This window comes from Lepisosteus platostomus, chromosome 5, assembly GCF_059453375.1.
Source record: "Lepisosteus platostomus isolate fLepPlt1 chromosome 5, fLepPlt1.hap1, whole genome shotgun sequence".
Taxonomy (NCBI): domain Eukaryota; kingdom Metazoa; phylum Chordata; class Actinopteri; order Semionotiformes; family Lepisosteidae; genus Lepisosteus; species Lepisosteus platostomus.
Genome location: NC_142615.1, coordinates 42,166,591 through 42,192,115, shown reverse-complemented (window position 1 = coordinate 42,192,115; position 25,525 = coordinate 42,166,591). Strand labels below are relative to the sequence as shown.

The following is a 25,525-nucleotide window of genomic DNA, read 5'->3' as shown; positions in this document are numbered from 1 at the left end:
AAGAAATGACCTGTCACTAAGAGAATTCATTAAATGACGCCGAGACATAATCAGAAAATCGACATCAAGAAAATGTTAATCACTTTACATATTCTTTAGCATTTTTATATATACACATTCTTATAGACGTTCAAGGTGTTCTAGTCGCTGTACTCTTCGTAGATAATCTAAACGAAATTACAGTACAGTACAGGACACGCAGTGAGGAGCTCACACAACGAATACTCTTGAACACAAAAAAAGTAAAGGCACACGGCACATCACGTCTGAGTTTAGTGACAACTACCTCAGAGATTGTAAGCTGGGTAGTTTCAGATCACTTTTTTAAGCCCGAAATAACGCGACCACATTAGTATTTCTTTAAAAACATAATGTTCACTAGCAATATAAAAATGTGGAGCACTATGGTTATTATAAACACCAATAAATATAGAAAACCAGGAACAGTTTCTGTTCCTAAGGCTAAATAATCTAAGGCTATTACCGAACATGAACTAAATTGCTAATTTCAAATTTCATTTCATTTAACATTCAAATTTAATTTAATTTAAAATTAAATTCAAATTACATTTAACATACCAAATACATGGCCTTTATGCTAACTATGAGGATTGGCGCTACCAACTTTGTTCTAATAACTCAATATAATTTAACAAATACACTCAAATCTGAACGGAAAATACTTTTGACATAATAACAAATCATTGACAACTTTTCTCCAAATCACAATCGTGTTTTATACGCTTTTTACCTGAAGAGGGAAATGAGTTATAGTTACTCAACTCTTTCTTTCCTCATCAGTAGCTTTGATTAGTTTGAATGAGGAATGGGAGCTCCCTCTCACTGTTTCACAGACATAAGTAGTAAATTATCGATTAAAACTGTAGACTCTACGGGTAGATAACAGATAAAAAGACTGAACAAAATAACATCCCAGTGAAAACTATACGAAATGACAGCGTCCATTTTACTTTTACATGTATCTATTTTAATGGCTGTGTAACTTTTAATAAACACAGTATCACGTATTCCATTCAGTTTTTTTCAACAAGCAATGTTTGTTACTTCCAATCAGATTGCAATCCATTTTTTTTTTACTTATCGTACTTTTGAGCACACGTTCTGTGCTATTGTGTGCTGTATTATTCTTTCTTGCCTCACCAGGGTTATGAGGTGGAAGGCAGAAGGTTATTCTTTACATTTATACTCCAGTTCTTTCTTCTATCACCCATCCAGGCTTATACTTCTGTCCTCTCCACACCTCACATTCTTCTCCGTCATCGCCACCTCTCGCAGCCCATCACTACCTGTTTTTTTACCCTTTTTGCTTGTCGCACAACCCTTCTTTTAACTTGTTTTAAAAGTTATTTGTCTTCTTTTCTTGACTTAGCATTGCTAATATTAATTCCCTCCCCATATTCTCATAACTTAACAACAATACTATCGCCATTCATTTAGCAGCAGCTGCAACTCACAACTGGCAACCCACTGAAGCTCAGCAGGTGTGAGCCTGGTCAGTACCTGGATGGGAGACCTCCTGGGAAGGTTGCTGCTGGATGAGGTGTTAGTGGGGCCTGCAGGGGGCGCTCACCCTGTAGTCCATGTGGGTCCTAGTGCCCCATTATAGTGACGGGGACACACTTTAAACAGGCGCCGTCCTTCAGATGAGATGTAAAACCGAGGTCCCGAATCTCTGTGGTCATTAAAAATCCCAGGGTGTTTCTTGAAAAAGAGTAGGGGTGTAACCCTGGTGTCCTGGCCAAATTTCCCATTAGCCGTTACTAATCATGGCCTCCTAATAATCCCCATCTCTGCACTGGCTTCATTACTCTGCTCTCCTTCCCACTGAGAGCTGATGTGTGGTGAGCGTTCTGGCGCACTATGGCTGCTGTTGCATCATCCAGGTGGGGCTGCACATTGGTGGCAGTGGAGGGGAGTCCTCATTACCTGTAAAGCGCTTTGAGTGGAGTGTCCAGAAAAGCACTATAAAAGTGTAAGCAATTATTATTATTATTATGTTTTATTTCAATCTTAATACATAACTTTTGTTTCCATGTTCCCTTTACCTTTAGCCCTTATAATACTCCTCCTTAAGTGGTCTAGAACCGACCCTGTTTTATCTGGACTAGATACCATCTCCAGATCTATCAGTGCTGCCAGCGGAGCTGCCATCACACTTACAAGTACCCTTGAGGTCAGTGAATATGAGTCTGGTGTTAGCATACAGGGCCAACTCCTCGCTTAACACTCAGCTCAGCAGTCACTGGTGATTAAACTGCTAGCACAACTGGTCTATACTCATATTATTAATAATATTATTAACCTTAGCTTCCTTAGCAGGTCTTGTGTGGATTCAGTTTTATTGAGCTCAATAAGTCCGACAACGCGCGCTGGGTCTGCCCCACAGAACAGACAAACTGCAAGGGTTTCCCAGCTCTTATATATACAGTCAGAAGAAAGTTTGTTTCACAATCTGAGTGCTTGTCCTGTTCTTTGATATATAATTACTTCTTGTCCTACTCTGTCTTGCTCTAGGTTCTGCCCTTTGATATGCAGCAGACATTGGTCTGGTTTGTCCTGTCTGTGGGTGTTGTTCCTGTCTGTTATTATGTAACGTTAAGTCACTGGGGCTGCTAAAGCAAATCAGCTTTATGGCATCTTAGTTTAACTTTTGTTTGAGGCTAAATTAACAGACCCCATCAACACCTTTCACAATGTGCTTAAGTTGAAAGGGTCAGTAACTTGAAATTCCTTGGCGTCCATATCACCGAGAACCTCACATGGTCTCTCAACACCACCTGTCTGATCAAGAAAGCGCAACAGCGCCTGTACTTCCTAAGACGGTTGAAGAAGGCTAAGATATCTCCCCAGATCCTCACTAACTTTTACAGATGCACTACAGAAAGCACACTGACAGGCTGCATCACAGTGTGGTATGGCAACTGCAGTGCTTCTGACTGCAAAGCCCTACAGCGGGTGGTGAAAACTGCCCAGTCTATCACTGGGGTTGCCCTCCCATCTATACAGGACATTAATGACAGACGGTGCTTGAGGAAAGCTCTAAGCATCATCAAAGACCTGACACACCCCAGCTACAGACTTTATGATCTGCTACCATCTGGAAAACGGTACCGGAGCATTCGGGCCTGGACTACCAGACTCAGAGACAGTTCTTACCCCTGCATTATCAAACTATTAAACTCCCAGCTTCTCTCACTCTCACCTCACCTCTCACCTATGATCTGAAACTCACAGCGCCTTCTTTCTTTCTTACCAAAAACCCAAACACACATTGAAAATCTACCTCTACCATACATCTCAATGTATGGTAGAGGTAGATCCCCATAATTTCATTCCCTTTATTTCATTCTGTTTATGCATGTTTTTGCACATAACCTGTTATCTTTTTGCTGTTTTGAACATTGCCTGTTGTTGATGGTTTTTTTGACAGTCAGTGATATTTATTGTGCAATTTATCAAGCAATTGAACACCAGTGAATTTGAAATGAACACAGGTGTACCTTGTTAATGTATTAAGTGTGATCTCTCAAGATAATTGACCCAAATTAGGTTGTTAAAACAAAGGGAGTGAATACTTATCAATTAAGTAATTTTCCATTCTAAATACTTAACATTACAGAGAATTGCTTCTACAGGAGTGGAAAAAATCCCATTCAAATATGATTTAATTTGACTTTGCAACACAGCAGAATGAGAAATAAACAATGGGATGTGAATATTTTCTGAAGGCACTGTATATATTGCTTGTCCTGTCTTGTTTAAAAAAAAATAGCTGCAGTGAAAAAAAACATTAAAATATAGAATTATTACTAATGGTGCCAAAATAGATTTTCTTATTAAAAGAGATTCATACAATATCTTATTCTTTATTTTTTACCCTTTATTGCATACATATTTCTTGTATTTGATATATATATCCACCCTGGGGATAAATACACTTTAGATTGTGCAACACAGACTTTGAGCTCTTTCTGTAGAATTTAATCAGATGTGTGACTTTTTTTTTCCTTAAGAGTGACAGTTAAGGATCTTAATCTGTTTTACACACATTCTTTGCTTAACATGGTAAGTTAAAAGCTGTTAAACAATAACAAGCCTATCCAATGAGACAGTCTTAATTGTAAATTAAACATGACTATAATTAACATTCCAAGGGTATAAGGAATTCAATTCAATTTAGAAATGAATTCAATGTAGACCTAATTCATTTTAAAATTGAATTAAACTAAAAACATTTTACTATACACAAATTAAACTCTGTGACAAGAGCTATTTCTATTTTAGTCAACTGTAAATAAGAGTATAGTCAAAATTTAATGGACCAGACGAACTCAAAAGTGGGTGACTATGACTAATAGATATTTTGGGAACAAGTAAAGGTTTGCTGAAAAGAGAAGAAAATAAATGTTTCGACAGTGGAGCCTTTTTCGGATGTCACATGCTGATGCATCTACCTACTTGCACTAAAAGACATTTTAGTTGACTTGACTGGTGACTGACCTGGTGACTAGATTGGTGTTTTTAAGTCACCTGACTGGAAAAAAACTCTTCCCACACTAACTGCAGCTGAATGATCTCTCTCCTGTGTGAATACGCTGGTGGGTTATTAAGACATCTGACCGACTAAAACTCTTCCCACACTGACTGCAGCTGAACGGTCTCTCTCCTGTATGAATGCGCTGGTGGGTTTTTAAGACATCTGACCGACTAAAACTCTTCCCACACTGACTGCAGCTGAACGGTCTCTCTCCTGTATGAATGCGCTGGTGGGTTTTTAAGTCACCTGACCGACTAAAACTCTTCCCACACTGTCTGCAGCTGAATGGTCTCTCTCCTGTGTGAATGCGCTGGTGGCTTGTTAAGTCGCCTGACTGACTAAAACTCTTCCCACACTGACTGCAGCTGAACGGTCTCTCCCCTGTGTGAATGCGCTGGTGTGATTGTAAGTGGTTTCTTTTACTAAAACTCTTCCCACACTGACTGCAGCTGAACGGCCTCTCTCCTGTGTGAATGCGCTGGTGGGTTATTAAGGTACTTGACCGAATAAAACTCTTCCCACACTGACTGCAGCTGAATGGTCTCTCTCCTGTGTGAATGCGCTGGTGCGTTTTTAAGTCATCTGACCGACTAAAACTCTTCCCACACTGACTGCAGCTGAACGGCCTCTCTCCTGTGTGAATGCGCTTGTGGGTTTTTAAGTCACCTGACCGACTAAAACTCTTCCCACACTGACTGCAGCTGAAAGGCCTCTCTCCTGTGTGAATGCGCTGGTGGGTTATTAAGTTACTTGATTGTCTAAAACTCTTCCCACACTGACTGCAGCTGAATGGTCTCTCTCCTGTGTGAAGGTGCCGGTAGGGTTTTGAAATGCTAGACTGACAGAAACGCTCCTCCTCCCTGTGCCATAATAGCAGTTTGTCCACTCCATCGGAGCAAGGCCTTGAGTGATTCTTTCTCATCCTCTGATCATGCTGGGGTCTCTTATTCTGAAAATGCTCCATGGAATGGTCTTGCTCTGTGTGATGAAAGTAAGATTTGTTTTCTTCATTATGTCCCTCAGTGTTCTGCTCAGCAGTGTGAATCATCTGGGGCTCCTTCTCCAGCTCTCTGAGACTAAAACCGCCCAGTTCATTCAGTTGTTCCTCTCTTTGCCCAAGAACAGACACACTCTCCAGTTCATTAAAACTTTCAACAATTTTCTGAGTAACCAGATTATTAAACCTGTGTGTAAAGTCATCAGATGCTAAGGGATTGCATGATTGTTTGAGACTGTGCAATGACAGTCTCTCCACTTGAACAGAACAAGGCCTAATTATCAAGCCCTGTAGGAGCTGCTGTTGCTCCTCCCTGTACTGACTCTCCTCTCTGTGCTGTATCTCAACAATGTTTTCTTCACTAGGTACATCAGTCTGCTGCTCTGCACAGTCAATCAACTGGGGCTCCATGTCCTGCTCTGTAAGATTAAAGACATCCAGTTCTTCACTGTGCTCTTGTACAGAGACACAGCCCAGTTCATTACAACCTTGTGTAATATTGTTCGAGTCCAGATTATTCATCTTCTTTGTAAAATCATCACATACTAAGGGCCCAGGTGTCTCACTCTCAGACTCCATCTTCATCATGGGCACAGAGTCCAGAACCTCAACAATCTGTCTGCTCTCTGTGTGCTGCTCACTGAGAGTCTTTTTCCCTTCTGGAGCAGTGAGCTCTGTCTCCTGCATCAGACTGGAGCCCCACTCCTCCTCACTGTGCTTCTGTTCAAGAAGAGCCCTTTCCCCAGCCTCAGAGAGAGCACTGGCCTCTGAACCTGTAAACAGAACAAGACAAAATCTTAATAATAATAATAAAAAACTTTATTTTATATAGCACCTTTAAAGGTGGCTTCTCAAAGCATTTTACAGAATGCCAACAACAAAAAATACACAAAATAAGCATGATGAGAACACACAGTTAGAGGAGACAGTAGATGGTGGTACTAAATACAGTAGGAGCAGAGGGGTAAAGAATAGTTCAATGAAGGGTCTTCTAAAGAAGAAGGTTTTGAGTCTGGATTTGAAGGAGTTTAGAGAAGGTGACTCCCTGATATCCTTGGGGAGAGAGTTCCAGAGCTTTGGGGCATAATAGGAGAAGGCCATCTCACCCATTGATTGTAGACGGACTTGGGGACAGATAGGAGAACACAATTAGAAGAGCGAAGGTTGTGAGGTGGGGAGTAGGATGATAACCCAGACAGGTACTGAGGTACCAAGCCATGGAGAGGCTTATAAGTGAGCAGGAGGATTGTTAAGTTGACATGCAACTTGACAGGAAGCCAGTGCAAGGACTCCAGGATAGGAGTAATGTGACTAGACCTAGTCAGGATTCTGGCTACTGAATTTTGGACATACTGAAGTTTGTTCAATGTGGATTTAGAGTCCCCAGAGAGTAGAGCGTTACAGTAGTCTATTCAAGATTAGACAACTCTTTTCAGCCACAGTTAGTGATAACACAGGGCGTAGTGGAGAAATATTTTTGAAGTGAATGAAAGATGTTTTGACAACATGCTGCACATATGGGTCAAACATCAAATATCATCCCCAAGTTTTTCAATATAGACTGAGGCTCAAGTATAAGAAAATCTACAGATAGAGTTACAGCATTGGTTTTACAAAGTTGATGGGTGGTGCCAATAAGCATGACTTCAGTCTTGTCACAGTTAAGATGAAGGACATTTTGAGTCATCCAAGATTTTATATGGGAGATGCAACTAAATAGAATAGAGACAGACACATCAGCGTCAGGTTTGGTATGGATGTATATTTGAGTATCATCAGCATAGTAGTGATAGCTGAGGCCATGTGATCTAAAAAGCTTTAAACCACACACACGCATACAAGTACACTCACAATCAATTTGGGTTGTTTAAACATAGCGGAATATGTGGGTATAAGGAGGTGTTCTGATTTAGCTTTGTCAGAAACCTAACTACCATGTAAAAAGTAAGTCTACTGTAATAATATCACAATCACATTACATTTACATTAACAGTGCACTGAGAGAGAGGGATCAATACAGACTGAGTGGACACCACAGAACATTAACACTGCAATCAGAGAAAGAGGTTAATACAGACACACTGACTAACTGGACACTACAGAGCATTAACACTATACTGAGAGAGAGGGGTTAATCCAGACACTGACTGGACACTTCAGCACATTAACAATGCACTGAGAGAGAGAGGTGGGTTAACAGACAAATTGACTGCACCCTACAGTACATTAACACTACACTGAGACAGAGGGGTAAATACAGACACTGATTGGACATAACAGTACATTAACACTGCACTGAGAGAGAGGGCACATGAACAATGCACTAAGAGAGAGGGGTGAACACAGACAGACTGACTGGACACTACCGTGCATTAACACTATACTGAAAGAGAGGGGTTAATACAGACACTGACTGTACACTACAGCACATAAACAATGCATTGAGAGAGAGAGGTGGGTTAACAGACAAACTGCTTGCACACTACAGTACATTAACACTACACTAAGACAGAGGGGTAAATACAGATAGTGATTGGGCATAACATTACATTAAAACTGCACTGAGAGAGAGGTGTTAATAGAGACAAGCTGACTGAACACTACAGTACATTAACACAGTACTGAGAGAGGGGTTAATACAGACACACTGACTGGACACTCCGGTATATTAACACTGCACTGAGAGAGAGAGGGGTTGATTCACACACACTTACTGCACAGTACAGTACATAAACAATGCACTTAGAGAGAGAGGTTAATACAGACACACTGGATTAATATTCCAGAGGAGTTAATACAGACACAGACCGTGGAGGACGGTAATACTTAAACCAATTGAAATATTTTTTTTACACAATCATTAGTATACATATTAAATCTAGACCAATACAACGTAAATACAATATTTATAAATGTTGTTTCATAATGATGTTGGGTTACAAATTGATTCAGTGGAACAATTGTTGAATGTGAACGAGGTGTTTTCAGCACCTTAACCGGACAAACCAGTTCAGTTTCTAGTAAAGAATCCCGTTGCTACATCACACAAGTCTTTCCCACTTCACTCTGCATCTCTGCACTATATTCTCACCAGTGAGGAAAGTTTTTTGATGACAGTTTGATAGTTTGTTAGATAACGAGAATGTTTACTCTTGCGAGATGTTTTCTTTAAAATAAAGTTTGTTATTTAAAAAATCTCACCGGTGAGGAAGTTATAGACACTGGTTTTAAACACACATACTGACTTCATACAAGTCACCACACTGACCTGAGAGCTGCAGTTCCGTATCCATTTCTTCTTTTATTTCTGCAGAGACTTCACAGGGAAGCGTGTGTCCAACACGATCTGTCTGTTCCTGATCTCCTCCTGCTCCCGACTCCTTCTCCCTCAGCTGCAATCTCCACTTCAGGCTCTCGTTTTCCTTCTTCAGTTGCGCCATTTCACTCCCGACACTGTCCTCCACACACTGTGTGATTTTAAACACGGCCCGTCTCACCAGGATCCGGGAGACGCTGCGGAGTTTGTCTTGAAACTCGTCCTCCGAATCACACATCCTGTTTCCAAAAACTTCTGACACTTCATACACGATCGATTTGAGCAAAACGTGCATGAAAGAGTCAAGCTGGGTTTGCAGATTTAACAAGCACTCCGCCATCCTTCTTCAGAGTCGGTCAGAAACAAAGGCTGACTTCCGAAGTTTAAACAGAACAACTTATTTTTTATTCTTCACAGATCCTGTTGTCAGGGCTGTGCTCTGTTCAAGCATAAACACAGTCGACAAGACGTTACGTATTCAGAACCTGAAGTTATTTTAAAGAAACACAACAACTTTCTTTAAAGGAAATTATTCAGTCACCCACACGTGGGTGAAATACATGCAGGGTCGCGCAGTATAATGACGTCATTCGTTAGCGCGGCCACAGTTTCAAAACAATAGAGAAGCGGAGCTGAGAAAGAGGAGTTTCTTCAGCCGGATATAAACTTCTCTGCAACACCTAGCGCGACCTAGTCAAGAGGAGTGAATCACCTGCGACCTTCGCCGTTCGTAACGGAACAGATTTATTTTTTGCCCTTTCACAACCCTCCTCCCCAACGAAAACGTCTCAAGTGGATTTTTTCAAGTGGGTTTTGATCTCCCTATGCAGGTTTTTGGTTAAAGAAAAAAAATGCTGTCGTTCAATGCGTTTGACATTTCCCAACAGTGACAGAGTTCTTCTGCGACACTGTTTCTACTTTTATCTTCTTTCTGTACGCTTTGATAAAAAAACGAGAAATCGTGCAAGGGGAAAAATGTATTTTTTCATAGAGAAAACGTGCACTATGAACTGTGGTGTTGAGAAGAAATGATTTAACACGATACGTGACCTTATTTAACGGAGCAAATGCTCACCCAGCAAGGTCTGGAGAACTTGGAGAGTCTGGTGGATGTGATACTTTCACGGTATTGTGGAAGAAAACAGTCTTTCTTTGAATTCTCAATCAATCGGAATTTCAGTGCGAAATATAAACCCTTTGTCTGATTTAAAGAGATTATATTTTAAAACTCATAAAAATTCAGAAAACACGTTTCACACTTTGAAATTTAAGACGGGGCGGTGTATTACTAGTAGCGGCGCTGAGCACACTATGGGGGAATTCAGGTTATGTGATATACTAGAGTTTTAATAAATAACGCATCTGATTTCGGATCTTAAGATTGTAGGTTCGACTTCTAGCTGGTTCGTGTAAATTTTAATCAGGCTCTTCAGTAATAGATTATGTAATGAACCGCACCAAATCATTACAAAAGGCACCAGCTAACGTCCAATAGCGTTTTTTTTTCAAATTACATTTTCAGGTTTAAGACACTGTTTAATAAAACACAAGTGTCCTTAAAATCTTCAACTTTCAGGTTTGTTTTACTCTATAATAAAGGATCCAGATTGTGAAGACAACTCCGCCCTATCAAAAGAAAACGTTACACAAAAGTTGGAAAGCACACTCTCAATCCATCTGTAAATTTGATTTCCGCCATCCATTCAAGGGTGCTTGGTGCTTCGCAAACAAATCATTTCAGGGAAGAAACTTAGTTTAATGAACTACTGTTGTATTTTCACTGATTGAATTTGATCTTTGTACTCTCTTTGCATTCTCAGATATAATATTTCAGAATTACAGTTCAAATTTGTTGGAAAACTTCACAGGCATTATTAGGTTAGCACTGTACAATTGTATTTTAATATCTTGGTATATTTACCTTCATTTTAATATAGAAGTAACCATAAATGTTGTTATTTTGTACTTTTGTCACACTTTTTAAAACATTTTAGCTGAGTCTCCTCATGTGCGTGTATATCTTCTGGTGTTGTGTGGTTGTTAACGAATAAAGCTAATGCTTGTTTGTTAATCGCGTCTCCACTCGTCCTTTGTTTTGAAAAGAACCTGTAAATGCTACATTGGTGTCAGAAGCGGGCAGAATGGACAACTCGTGGCAGACACTACCCAATTCTATTAAGCGCCGGCTGACGCTGAAAGAAACAAAAGCGCACATAGGGAGCCTGAGCAACTCCTGGGTGCGACAGGTGGCCACAGCCCTTACCATGGTTATTCAATAGTGGTCCCACCAGTAGAATTGGGGCGACTGGCTGCTACTCCTGGTCAGCGGGCACCCCAGATAGAGGATACTCTCCCTGCCGGAGCCGATCAGCCATTCCCACACCCATCGGTGCGGGTGCGAACAGGTCGCTACAATGGGGAAGCGCCTTGGGAAATCTACGAGGCGCAGTTCCAGGTCGTGGCCCGGACGAAGGGCTGGAACCGGGCGGAGATGGAAGGAGTGGCCTGCCAGGTCCCGGAGGAGGACAGAGGTGAATACACGGCGCTGGCGGCGGCTCTCCAGCTGCATTTCGGTGTAGAGGAGGCGCCAGACTTGATGCGGGAGAGGCTGGCCCTGCGGCGGCGGCAACCAGGAGAGCGACTGGGCCCGGTTGCCGCTGATGTCGCGTTCCTCGCCCGCCGAGGATACCCAACTTTCCCCCGGGAGGTGCAGCGAGAGATGGCTCTCCAGGCTATTCTCAAGGCCCTCTCACCCGAGGAGCTGCGGCGCCACGTGCAGCTGGCCGCGCCAACATCGCTGGAGCAGGCCTTGGCCCTTGCTACACGGGGTGAGGCCGTGTTCGGGGTGACTGGAAGTGCCAGCAGACGCAGTGCGCCCTGCTGGCTGACCGAGACGGCGACGGAGGAATCCAGCAAGGGGGAAGAGCCAGCCCGGGCAGCAACCCCCGCGGAACAGCCCCGCACGCTGATTTGCAACCGCTGCGGGAAGAGAGGACAACGAGCCCGGTTCTGCCAGGCACCCGAACCTCTCACTCCTCGATCGGCGTAGGGAAACGGGAACGGGGCTACTCAGCGTGGGGAAGGCCGCCCCTCGAACACCTCAACCCCCGCTCCGGAGAGCGCTGTTAAGACCGGCGCCCCTCACGCCACCGTGGGGCGAGTCGGCTGTAGCCGGGGCCTGTACCTCCACTGCAAAATCGAGGACCAACCCTGCCTGGCCCTACTCGACACCGGTTCATCGGTAACCCTACTCTGGCCGGGCGTCCTCCCCAACACCGAGGGCACCAACCCCCCAGGATGGGAGGCCTCCAGCCTGCGGCTAAGGACTGTGATGGGACAGCTCGCCGCAGTGCGGGGGAAACAGGTGCTTGCCTTCCGTCTGGGTGCAGCGACGGTGCTACCTGCTACCTGCTTCCCTGCTACCTCGCACCCATCCAGGAGGACTGCATTCTGGGGCTGGACGTACTGCAGCGAGTGGGGCGCGCCGTTGAGGATCTCTGCCAGTGGAGCTGCGAGGGCCTCGATCAGGACCAGCGGCAGCGGCTCCAGGCGCTACTCGCCCAGAACGAGGATCTCTTTGCGGCGATAGATGAGGACTGCACCCGCACTGCCCTGGTCCAACACGAGATCAACACCGGCGACGCTCGGCCCATCCGCATCCCACCGGGACGCATGGTTCACGCCAAGTGGACCGCCGCCGAGGAAAAGATCCGGGAGATGGCCGCAGCGGGGGTGATTGAGCCCTCCGCGAGCCCGTGGTCGGCGCCAGCTATACTGGTAAAAAAAAAAGACGGCTCGTGGAGTATTCTGCGTCAACTACCGCAAGCTGAACGAGGTCACCCGGAAAGATTCCTACCCCCTGCCGAGGATAGATGACGCCCTAGACTACATCACCGGGTCGACCTGGTTCAGCTCCCTGGACCTCCGCTGCGGCTACTGGCAGGTACCGCTTGCTCCCGATGCTCTCCCGAAGACGGCCTTTTCTATCGGCCAGGGCCTCTGGCAGTTTACTGTCATGCCTTTTGGCCTGTGTAATGCCCCGGCGACGTTCGAGAGGCTGATGGAGAGGGTGCTGGCATCTGTCCCGCGGAACCAGTGTGTGCTGTATCTGGACGATCTGCTGGTTCATGCCCGGGGCTTCGACCAGGCCTTGACGAACCTCCAGGTGGTGCTGGCCTGCATCCGCCGTGCTGGCCTGAGGCTCAACCCCCGCAAGTGCGAGCTCCTGCGGCTGGAGGTGATCTTCCTGGGACATGTTGTTGGACCGCGAGGGATGGCTACGGACCCAGGTAAGGTCGCCGCAGTGAGGGACTGGCCGACTCCACACACCGTCACGGAGCTCCGCAGCTTTCTGGGGTTGGCCTCGTACTACCAGAGGTTCGTCCGGGACTTTGCCAGCATCGCTGCCCCGCTGCACCGCCTCACCGACAATTGCCGCCATTTTGGCTGGGACTCGGGCGGTGAGACTGCCTTCGGCCGGTTGCGTGAAGCTCTGGTGGGGGCCCCCGTGCTGGCCTACCCCGACCCGCGGTTGCCGTATGTTCTCGACACCGACACAAGTGACTCGGGTTTGGGTGCGGTGTTGGCGCAGGAGGGGCCGGATGGGGAGTGCGTATTGGCCTACTATAGTCGGGCTTTGACTAGGCCTGAGCGGAACTACTGCGTGACCCGTCGCGAGCTGCTGGCGGTGATGGCGGCGGTCCACCACTTCAGGCCGTACCTGTTCGGGACCCGGTTCCGGCTGAGGATCGACCATGCGTCCCTCACCTGGCTGCTCCACTTTAAGGAGCCGGAGGGGCAGATGGCGCGATGGATAGAGATCCTGCAGGAGTACGACTTCACTGTCGTGCACCGTGCAGGGTCTTGCCATCTCAATGCCGACGCTCTCTCGCGGCGCCCCTGCGAGGCCGCGGAACGCCACCACTGCGCCCGGCGGGAGCAGCGTGAGGAGGCTGTCCGCACCGTGGCGGGGGTGAGCACGGCGGCCACGGCCCGGGAGGGGCCGCTGGGGGTGGGCCTGCCAGACCTGGCGCAGCGTCAGACAGCTGATCCTGATGTGGGGCCGGTGCTCCGCTGGAGGGCAGCTGGAGTGCGGCCTACGCGAGAGGAGCTCGCCCCGCACCCGAAGTCCGTCAAGGCCCTCTGCGCCCTGTGGGAGGCCTTGGAGGTAAAGGACGGGGTGCTGCGCCGGGGGTGGCGGGTACCCTCCAGTGGCGAGATACGGTGGCAGCTGGTGGTGCCTCGGTCACTCCGCAGGGCGGTGCTCCGAGCGGTGCACGGCCAGCCGGGCGTGGGGCACTTCGGCGGTAAAAAAACCCTGCAGCGTCTCCGAGGCCATTTTTATTGGGGTCTTTCCCACCGGGACGTGGAGCGGTACTGCCGAACGTGTGCGGTGTGCGTGGCGCAGAAGGGTCCCCCTGAGCACTCTCGGGCCCCCCTCTAACAACACCAGGTGGGGGCTCCTATGGAGCGGGTGGGGGCGGACGTTTTGGGCCCGTTTCCACACACCGAGGCCGGGAACCGCTACGTCTTGGTGGCTATGGATTATTTTACGAAGTGGCCGGAGGCCTACGCCCCCCCGGACCAGAGTGCCCCCACGGTGGCCGATGCACTGCTGGAGGGGATGTTTGCCAGGCTGGGGGTGCCGGAGGAGTTACACAGTGACCAGGGGCGTAACTTCGAGTCCCAGGTCTTCGCCAGAGTGTGCCAGCGCCTGGGGATCACTAAGACGCGGACCACACCGCTGCATCCCCAGAGCGACGGGTTGGTGGAGCGGTTTAATCGGACGCTCACCACCCAGCTGGCCACCCTGGTGTCCCGGCACCAACGGGACTGGGACCGCCACCTCCCCCTTGCGCTCTGGGCGTACAGGACCGCGGTCCAGGAATCCACCGGGTGCACCCCGGCCTCGCTCATGCTGGGCCGGGAAATAAGAACCCCGGTAGACCTGGTCTTCGGCCCGCCGCCCGAAAATGGGTTGGCACTGCCGGCTGGACTGGACTACGAGTGGGACCTGTGGCAGCGGATGCAGCGGGTGCACAGCTTTGCACGGACCCACCTGACACAGGCGGGGGTCCGGCAGAAGCGGTACTACCACCTGCGCTGCAGGGGACCTGCCTTCCAGCCCGGGGACTCGGTTTGGGTGTACAACCCGCGCCGCCGCAAAGGCCTCAGCCCTAAGCTGGCGCTGTCGGAGGAGGAGCCGTGTGGGGAGGCTCTAGAGGAGCAGCCGGGGCTGGAGCTGGCCGATAGTGGGGCATCCGTGGGTCGCCAGCCGTCACCGTGGCGCAGCGGCCGCTCACGCAGGGTTCCGCAGCAGTTGGCCGAATACGAGTACAGCCTGAGGGGGGTGTTCGACGTCGGCGAGACGCCAGATGCCAGATGCTTCAGGTGGGGGCAGTGTAACATCCTCGCTTGGTGGTGAGGAGGAAGCGCCCCTAGGCGCTCGTAGTACCGCTGGGCATGCTGGGAGTGGTAGCCGGGGAGAGTCTGAGGGTCAGCACGATGACCAGCGGCTGACCCTACCTGTGTAAATAATGTCCTAGTAATTCTAGTGCCCTGTGTAGTCCTGTAAAAGTATAGTGTGTTGTTAGGTAATTACCACTAAATATGTGTACGTGTTCCGTCAGTCTCCTCATGTGTGTGTAGATCCTGTGTTTGGTTTTTGTGTGGTTGTTAAATAAAGCTAGTGCTTGGTTGGTTAACCGCGTCTCCACTGTTCTTTAGTTCTGAAAAGAACCTGCAAACGCTACACAATGTATTGTGAAGCATAAAAGCCAGCTGCATCAATCTCTATTGCGCGTCATTTATGAAGGCGTTTCAAATAGCAGCCAGTGCAGTATTAACGCTTTTGGAGCATGTATTACATTGTAAATAGTCTTATTTAAATAAGTTTAAATTCGCACACTGTTATTTAGACAGCGCCAACACAGTCTGAACTCCTACAACCTGTGCCCGCTGAGTAGATCTTAAAGCAGCTGCAGCCAGAGTAGCCGTAATGGCAACAGTGTTTGGAGTTCGGCTTATTTCTTCTGCAGAACCACCGGTATTGGAATATACTGTTCCGCAAATGAAGCGCTTTCGGTTTCTGATCGTTTTAATTAAGCGCTGCTCTAAACTTTACATTTGCTCGTACTAGTTTCCTCCATGAAAAAAATACGTTTCCCTCATTATTTGATTTCACTTTTTTCTTATAAATAAATAAAACATTTAATTCAATACAATAACCACAGGCAGGAAGGCTCGTTGTCTAAGGCGTTGCGGTCAGTTAGCAGTTTCTCCTGGAGACATTTGTTCAAATCCCACTTCTGATGAAAAGCTTTTCTCGTTAGAGTAGAAACGATAGAAGCCTTAAGTGGGAAAAAAATCACAACATCTCGCATTTCACGTGTTTAATGTTAATTGTCTCAGTGGTTGCCTGGGTGAATGATGGATCTTCTCTCTTGCAGGGTGACGGCAAACTTCTTCAGAGAGGGAGTCTCCCACGTACGGCTTTTCTTTGTCAAGAGCCGAGACAACAGAAACAGACTTCAAACTCACATGAATTAATTCTTGAGCGTTTATGACCCTCTTTAAAAAGCCGAGAGCAGGCGAAAACGTCATTGGAAATGAGGAAATGCCTGCTGACAGTAAACAGAGCTCACGTTCAGCTGCGAATAAGTGCTCCTCGTTAGTACAGTGCTGAGTACCTACGCTTGTTGCACGGGAGACCGGGGTACTTTTCTGTGACAGGGCGCTGGTTTAATTTTTTAAAAACCTGACTCCACTTAAAAGTGTGTACTGTGTACTAACTTTCGAAGTACTTAGTGCGGTAGAATATGGAGATCATCTCTAGCTCTGAGCTCAACTGCAACAAGAAGTCGTGCTGAACAAAGTCAGAGCCCAGCTGAACATGTGCTCAGTGTGGTGCTCAGGACACGTGAGCATTGTTGTGGTTCTAATTAGCGCTAACTGCAGGGGCTCTGAATCAGAACGTTTCAATTTATCTGTTCAGTAAATTAAAATGCAGAACACGTTAAAATCGGATTATGACTATATAACCGAATGTCCCTCACAGTTTAAAAGATACCAGTAAGGACACACAATTACTAATGCGATACTTATTGGAAATAGTCCCAAAACAAGCACATATCGCAGCTGGTAGACCCCTGTAATAATTTTGCAGTGACAGAACACTTTGAAGATTTGCAATCTATTTAAATATGAATTTTCTAAATTTCAGTTCTCTTTACTCCCTGGCATAACTGAACTCTCACCTTCACATACTAAAGGCATTACATGCATTAGCTGTGATAATGCTTCTAAGAAACACAGAATGACATTTAGTTTTGTTCCTCATTTCCCCCAAGAAAAAAAGAGTCAATTTCCGCCTGGAATGATTGATGCCCCATCAAACATGTTTTAATATCCCCAGAAGTTTATACAATAGAATCCTGGTTTGTGGCTTAAATTCAAGGTAAAAAAGACTAAGGAAAGGAGTTGGAAACAATGTCGATCTGGGATTTTACTCATCCGGAATATTTCACTACATTGGGCAGTATGTGCCAGAGAGCAGCTCCTGATATCCCTTCGATAGCTCAGTTGGTAGAGTGGGGAACTGTAATAAAAACACTTTGGAATCCTTAGGTTGTTGGTTCAACTCTGGCTTGAAGGAAGGTGCTTCTTGTGTATTTTAATCAAAGAGTTAAAATAGTGAATCTGTTTAATTCAGTCGTTGATCAAAAGCTCAATAAACGACGAAGCAGAGGCTCCTGTTCCGAATTCAGCTCCTGTCTGATTGTCTTGTTTTGGCCAAGATCTGATCTATGAATTAAAGGACTACTCTGTCTGCTTTGTAATTCAAAAATACATTTTGTAATGCAAATGTCAAGTTTTTTGTAGATATAAAGGTGTTCTCTGTTTTCAAAGGATAGCTACTTAATTGGCTTTATGATTTGGTATTGATTTTGTATCGTTGTATTATTAACTTTGTGCTTTCTGTGTTTTTATCGTATTGTGGACTTATTTTTTAAACAAATGCTTACAAAGGCAGACACGGCACACATCTGTTTATACCAGCGGTGAATTGTACATTTTTATTAAGTACAATCTACTGTGCATTTTTGGGAGTATAACAGGTTCGATATAAAGTGGCAAAAATCTAAAAGGGGAAAATACCCCAGACTGCGTGTAAAGCCCTTGTTGTGGCTGTTGTTTTATTTTTAGATAAAAATGGCGTAGTGTGCACGAAATGTTATAGAAACACAATCTAATATTTTAATAACTGTTATTTTAATAATTTTATAAGTATGAGGCCCCAGATCCAAATCTTCGGTTCTGATTTTTTAAACATGATATCTTCCCTTCCTCTCGATGTGAGCAATTGTTTTTTTTTTCACGTTGTGATCTAAAGAGCCTCAGACGCACAGTCTAACAGTAACCAAACCAGAATGGATTCTGCTGGGAGCCGGACTGAGCTCATTCTCACTCCCTGTGTTGAAAACAGAATTATCTCTTCCCCGAACATCGTCTACAGATCACTTGTGTTCTTTTAACCTTCTCGCAGCTACAGGCGAGACTTAAGCTGGAGATGTGAAGGCACCCATTGGTGCATCTTCTCCAAATTTCACTTCTCTTTTTTTTTAAAGTAGATATAGCCCTGAAAAAAGCATTAGCTTTATCAGTTTTTACATTAATCGATTTTGAAACAAATATTATATTTTTATTGCAATTTACATAATAATAATAATAATAATAATAATAATTATTATTATTATTATTATTATTATTATTATTATCATCACTTACACTTATATAGCGCTTTTCTGGACACTCCACTCAAAGCGCTTTACAGGTAATGGGGAATCCCACTACCGCCACCAATGTGCAGCCCCACCTTGATGATGCAACGGCAGCCATACTGTGCAAAAATGCTCACCACACATCAACAATCAGTGGGGAGGAGAGCAGAGTAATGAAGCCAGTTAATAGATGGGGATTATTAGGAGGCCATGACTGGTAAGAGCCATTGGAAAATTGGGCCAGGATGCTGGGGTTACACCCCTACTCTTTCAAGAGACGACCTGGGATTTTTAAAGGCCAGAGAGAGTCAGGACCTCAGTTTTACTTCTCAGCCGACGGGCGGCACCTGTTTACAGTTTAGTGTCCCTGTCATTATACTGGGGCATTAGGACCCACATGGACCACAGGGTGAGCGCCCAGCGACAGAAACCAGATGGTACTGTGTGTCGGGCTCGGCTGCAAGCAGGACAATGATGGCACAGGGACAAAGTAGAAAAAATCAAAACGGTTCTGTAAAAGACCTGTATCAGCTGTTGGTTCGCAGTCTGGACTCTAAATCCATCGATCTGATTTCAAATCTCTCTAACACCTGAGCTGTGGCTTCTTTTGAGTAGTTATTCAGGAGAACATTATGTTAATAGATGAAACGTTTAATATATTCAGGTGAATAGCTACTTCAGCATGCATATCTGCAAAGAAACAAGTAATATTGTAGGTTTAATCCATGCTGAAAAGAGAAGAGAGAAAACAAACCTGAAGAAGTTTTCATAGCTGAAACATTGTGTTTTCTCTCTTCTCTTTTCAGCATGGAATAAACCTATTACTTGTTCCTTTAATATATTGTTCTGTTGAATTCAAAATGCTTTACTACTACAAGAGAGGATTATAGTATGGAGGATGAGACAAATTTATGATTTCTTGGATGAAAATGGTTTTACTTTGCATTCAAAATGAATCAAAACTTTTGCGTGACACACAAACCCTTTGTCTTTTTTAAAGATATCATATTTTTAAACATTTTAAAAAGTTTTTTTTTTTTACTTAGAAATTTTGGATGGGGGTGATGCATTACTAGTAGTGGCACTGAGGTCACTATGGTGCTGTTGAGCACCATAAGGTTAGGGCCAGTGGTGTAATGTATAATGCATCTGACTTTGGATCAGAAGATTGTAGGTTTGACTCCTGTCTGACTCATGTTGCTTTTAAACCAGTAGTAGATTTTCTTTATGTAAATTAACTGCAGCTGAAAGCTATAGAAAACACGTTGGGTAAATTGCAATTAACTGTCGAACTGTTTTGCACGAAGCTGCAGACTACTTAACACGGTACTGTCTGAAGATCAGCTCCTGCTCTGAGCTCAATAGCAATGCAAAGCTGTGCGTAACAAAGCTGGCGAGCAGCTGAACTTGTGCTAAATAGTCAGTTTGGTGATGAGGGTTCAGTACTGGCGTTGTTCTAATTAGCACGAACTGCACAGGCTGAATCAGACAATTTCAAATAGTCTGATCAGTGTAGGACAAGTTAATGAAGAATTATTACTTTGTCTGTCTCTTGTTTGTATATAAATGAATGTCTCTGACAACTTAATGTTAGTTTTTAATTTAGTTTTAGTTTTACGATGTAGGTCAGGCGTTGACATATGCACAAACACACGAAATGTCTCACTCCTGATTCAGCTCATGCTTCATACGAGTGAAGCGATTCCTCCTGCTTCTCGTACAACCATATCAGAACAGAAGCCCGTGTCACCCAGCTCTGATTCAAGAGTGACTCACATCTTGACAGGGTGCTTGGCATGAAGGGGGGGTACTGTCACGCCCTCTGCAGCCAGAGGGCGCTCCTTCTCTGTTCCTGTCCCTAGTTTCCAACCTGCTGTCCTTCCTGTCCCTCTCTTTCCCTTGGGCTATATATTTCCGGGTCTTGCACTCTGTCGTTGCTCAGCATTGACGTTCGGATGTCCTGAGACCCGCCTAGCACCAGGGCGCCCCACGTCCGCTCCCTGAGGGCATAGGTTTCTATACGGCATTCCTGAACTCTTTGCACTAATGAGCCCGGGCCTTTTTCCCGTCTCGCCGCTACGCATATGGGTCTTTTTCCGCTCTCCTACTCCCCATGGTTAGTCCCTTTGGACGTCTGTGACAGGTGCCCCTTTGGAATAGTTTTCAGAAAATGTGAGAAAAGGAAAGTTATGTACAGGAAGCTCTCACACACAGCTCTCAAACACAGCATTAGAGATTGGAATCTGATTGTAAAAAAAAAAACTGCCCGTCTCCCCGCCATTTAACGTTGCTGTTGTTTTTATTTTACATATTGTTAGCATTTTAATGAATTGTTAAAAGATTTATACACAAATCGCTAAATACGAAACGTAAAAACCCATCTGTAAGCAATTGACCATTCATATTCCTGAATTTTAAATCCCTGTGTTTATCTGTGTCCAAGTGCCTGGTGCAGCTATTTTGAAAGCATACCTCAAGGAGGACTTTACACGCAGTCTGGGGTATTTTCTCCTTTTACATTTTTGCGATTTTATATCGAACCTCATATACTCCCAAAAGTGCACAGTAGCTTGTACTGTGTGCCCTGTTTGCCTTTGTAAGCATTTGTTTAAAAAATAAGTTCACAATATGATAAAAACAGAGAAAGCAGAAACTTAATAATATAACGATTCAAAATCAAAACCAAATCATAAAGAAAAAGAGTCAATTTCCGCCTGCACTGATATCCCTTCAAATGTTTTATAAGAACTATTGACGTTTATAGAGTAGAAGCCTGGTCCATTTCTTCTACTAAACGAGACTATGGGAGTGAGTATTTTGATGTCGAACTGGGATTTAAATAAAGAGGAACACTACACTACATTGGGCTACGCGTGTGACAAAACGTTTATTTTAGACTTCTCGATAGCTCAGTTGCTAGCTCTTAAAACTGTAGAAAAAGCAGCGAGTATGTCTTATGTCCCTGGTCTGAATCCAGTTTGAAGGATGGTGTTTTCTTGTTCCTTAATCAAAAAGTGAATTGCGAATTTGTCTTTCACTTTGACGTTCACCCGAAAGCTCAGTATACAAAGAAGTAGAGGCTCCTGTTCTGAATAATCCTTACGTCTGATTGTTTTGCTTAGACCTTTAAAATGTACACTGTGGACTATTTGCTCTTCCTAACACAATTAAAAAGCCGCCGGCAAACTTATCGATCGGGAGTTTAGTTCAGTGATAGCGCGCACTTAAGACGCTACGTTTTCTATCGCCGGCATCTCTGTATTCTTTTTAAACGTGATATTTTTTATTCTTCGTGTGTGAATTTCAGGGAGACTCATAAACCCTTTCTCTGTTTTTAAGATACATTATTTTAAACCAGACATAATGAAAGACGTAGTAATTAGACACACGTACAAAACACATGAATCTGAGAAACTTTTGACCGGGGCGATGTATTACTAGTAGCGGCTCTGAACTCAATGTGGTGCTGTATAGGAATGCAATACAAACGCCAATGGCACAATGGATAACGTGTCTGATTACGGATCAGAAGACTTTAGATTTCACTTTAGGTGACAATAAGTTTTTGTTTCTTTAACGTAACCTAACTTTTGCCTGTAAAGTTCACATTATTTTCTGTAGCCGCAAATCTCCAATATTTCTGCTGTCTCCCGAGAAACACAAGCGTGGAGTCAAATCATATTAAATAACACAACACATCTATTAATTTAACACCCAGATGTAACAGAACACATGTAAGACTTACACACAGCTTTTAATATGCTATAGTGAATTTGCAGGTATCCTGGGGAGGGAAGAGAACTGATATTAAGGAAATACATATTTAAAGGGGATGTAAGTCTTAAATGTGTTTTGTCACATCTGGGTGTTAACTGAATAATTTTCTAGCATTATTTATTGTGTTTTGACTCTATACTTGTTTTTCTCAGGAGACAGCAGAAATATTGATGTTTACATTTATATTCACATTCCCGGTGATATTGACTTAGGTACTCAACTATTTACTTGTAGTTTGACTCGTGTCAAAAGTTGAAAATCTCTGCAAACATCAAGATGGCTAAGGACGTGCAAAGAAACTCAATCACATTTAGAGAAGGTAATGTTTAGATCGGATTAATTCGAAGTGTGTCTCTGGGTGCATTTGATCTACGAACATTGTATTTAACTGAAGCACACCCTGATTGAGTGTGCCATAGAAACTGACACATGTCGTATTTTTCTACATTCACAGATTTTTGGCTAAAGTAAAAAAAAATCGTTGTCATTTTCTTGCCAGCTGGCAGTAATTCTTTTGCACTGATAACAAAGATGAGCATTTTATCTTTCGCAATGTGTGGATTTCTTGAAAAACAAGTTGTGCCAAAAACTAAATAAACACCTCCATTAAACTTAATGCAGAAGCATGTTGTCTATAACAATAAACGATGCAAGGAGACAGGAAGAAAGGCACCGCTGGGATTTAAACCCAGGATCTCCTGTTAACTAAAGAGGCGCTTTAACCATCTAAGCCACAACGCCAGGAGAATTCTCCTCTTTTACTGCCACTTGGACACACCGCTCTGAGACTCCTGCGTTCAGTAAGTCTGCCGGCTGAGCAAGCTGCCTCCTTTACACGGAACAGGAGCCCTGACTGTAAGAGAAACGAAGAGAAATGGCTTTTATTGGGCACTTTTCATGTCCAATGCTCTTCACATCTCCCAAGGACGACAGAGTTCATTTACGACACTTTTCCTTTCTTTCTTCTTTCTGTACTCTTTGATGAAACAAAACGAGAAATCATGTAAGGGAAAATGTCTTTTTTTCATGGAGAAAACATGCACCAGGAAATGTTATGTTTAGAAGAAGTGAGTTAACATGAAAATTGACCTTATTTACCAGAGCAAATGCTCACCTAGCAAGATCTGCTTTACTACTAGAGAGAAGTAGAGTGAAAGACATAAATATTTCACTCCGCTGTGGAACAAAACGCTTTTTTCTTGGAATTCTAAATCAATTAGAAATTCAGAGCGACAAATAAAGGCTTTGTCTGCTTAAAAGTGATGATTTTTTAAAACTGATAAAAATGTAGAAAACACGTTTCTCACTTAGAAATTTAAGATGGGGGTGGGGTATTACTAGTAGCGGCACTGAACTCACCATGGTGCAATTAATTTACGTGACGGGCTAGTGGTTTAATAGATAACACGTCTGATTTCGGTTTATACGATTGTCGATTCGACTTCTACCGGGGACAATAAGAAGATTGTCCCTGGGTGGGTTTGAACCACCAACCTTTCAATTAACAGCAGAACGCGCTCGCCGATTGCGCCACAGAGACTGATGAGAGAGGCTTTTCTCCATTCGCACCTTTCCGGTCAAAAAATAAACATTGCTTGCATTTTCTTGCCAGTCGGCAATATTCCTACTGCTCTGATAGCCAAGAATTACATTTAATTTTTCACAAGCAGTATGATTTTCTTGAAAAACAAGTTGTTGCAGAAAGGAAATGCATTCATGCTTTAAACTAAATCAAGCCCTATGCGGTTGTCCAAGATGGTAGTTTCTGCACAAAAAGACAGGAAGAAAGGCACAGCTGGGATGTGGAGCCAGGATCTCCAGTTAACGAGACAGGTACTTAAACCGACTCAGCTACGGTGCCGTCAGAATTCTCCTCTTTTATAGCTGCTTGGACATACCGCACTGAGCCATCTGCGTTCACGAAGCCCTGAGTCTGCCGGCTGAGCAAGCTGCCTCCTTTACACGGAACAGGAGCCCTGACCGTAAGAGAAATGAAGAGAAATGGCTTTTATTGGGCACTTTTCATGTCCAATGCTCTTGACATCTCCCAAGGGGGACAGAGTTCATTAACGACACTTTTCCTTTCTTTCTTCTTTCTGTACACTTTGATGAAACAAAACGAGAAATCATGTAAGGGAAAATGTCTTTTTTCATGGAGAAAACATGCACCAGGAAATGTTGTGTTTAGAAGAAGTGAGTTAACATGAAACGTGACCTAATTTACCGGAGCAAATGCTCACCAAGCAAGATCTGCTTTACTACTAGAGAGAAGTAGAGTGAAAGACGTGATCATTTCACGCCGCTGTGGAACGAAACGCTTTTGTCTTGGAATTCTAAATCAATTAGAAATTCAAAGCGACAAATAAAGGCTTTGTCTGCTTAAAAGTGATGATTTTTTAAAACAAAAAAAAATGTAGAAAACACGTTTCTCACTTAGAAATTTAAGATGGGGGTGGGGTATTACTAGTAGCGGCACTGAACTCACCATGGTGCAATTAATTTACTTGACGGACTAGTGGTTTAATGGGTAACGCGTCTGATTTCGGTTTATAAGATTGTCGATTCGACTTCTACCGGGGTTGTGTGATTCAAATCAGGCTCCTCAGAAATAGATGTCTGTTATGTAAATGAACCCCACCTGAAAGCAAACGTTGGGTCTGGGTTCCTTTCTTTCCTGCATGAAATAGCAAATCGTTACAAAAAAAAAACACCAACTAATGTCCAATAGTCCAATAGTTAGTCATTTAAGTAAACATGAATATACTGTAAGGTCTTGGTACATGGGAGTGGATTTCAACCACAATTAAAAGAAGGGCAAATTATAATTACAGGCTTCAGACACTTTTTCATACAAAAGTGACCAAACACTCCCTAACTTTCAGGTTTGCTTGAACCTGTAACAGAAAAGCGGTTTGAAACTTCCATTCTCTGATGTCACTGTCTCTAAAGTCGGACGTGATGTTTCGCGGATGTGCAGTGTGCCTTTTCTCTTGTCGTGTTCAAGATGAAATGCTGCATAAGCTCCTGACTGGGTGTTCTGTACTTTTCTGTTATTTCGTTCGGATTACCTAGGTGGTGTACAGCTAAAACCCGACTAC

The 25,525-nt window shown here is 44.2% G+C and overlaps 1 protein-coding gene across 1 annotated transcript; it reads right to left on the bottom strand.

The window, feature by feature from the left end:
* Positions 1–4,223: 4,223 nt before the first annotated feature.
* On the bottom strand, positions 4,224–9,366 carry LOC148666723 (uncharacterized). The gene is made up of 2 exons (XM_088632427.1): positions 8,824–9,366; positions 4,224–6,328 (listed from the first exon to the last, which is right to left on the bottom strand). Exons 1-2 carry the CDS (start codon positions 9,209–9,211, stop codon positions 4,578–4,580), a joined length of 2,139 nt encoding a protein of 712 aa, XP_088488553.1. The 5' UTR covers positions 9,212–9,366; the 3' UTR covers positions 4,224–4,577.
* Positions 9,367–25,525: the final 16,159 nt, after the last annotated feature.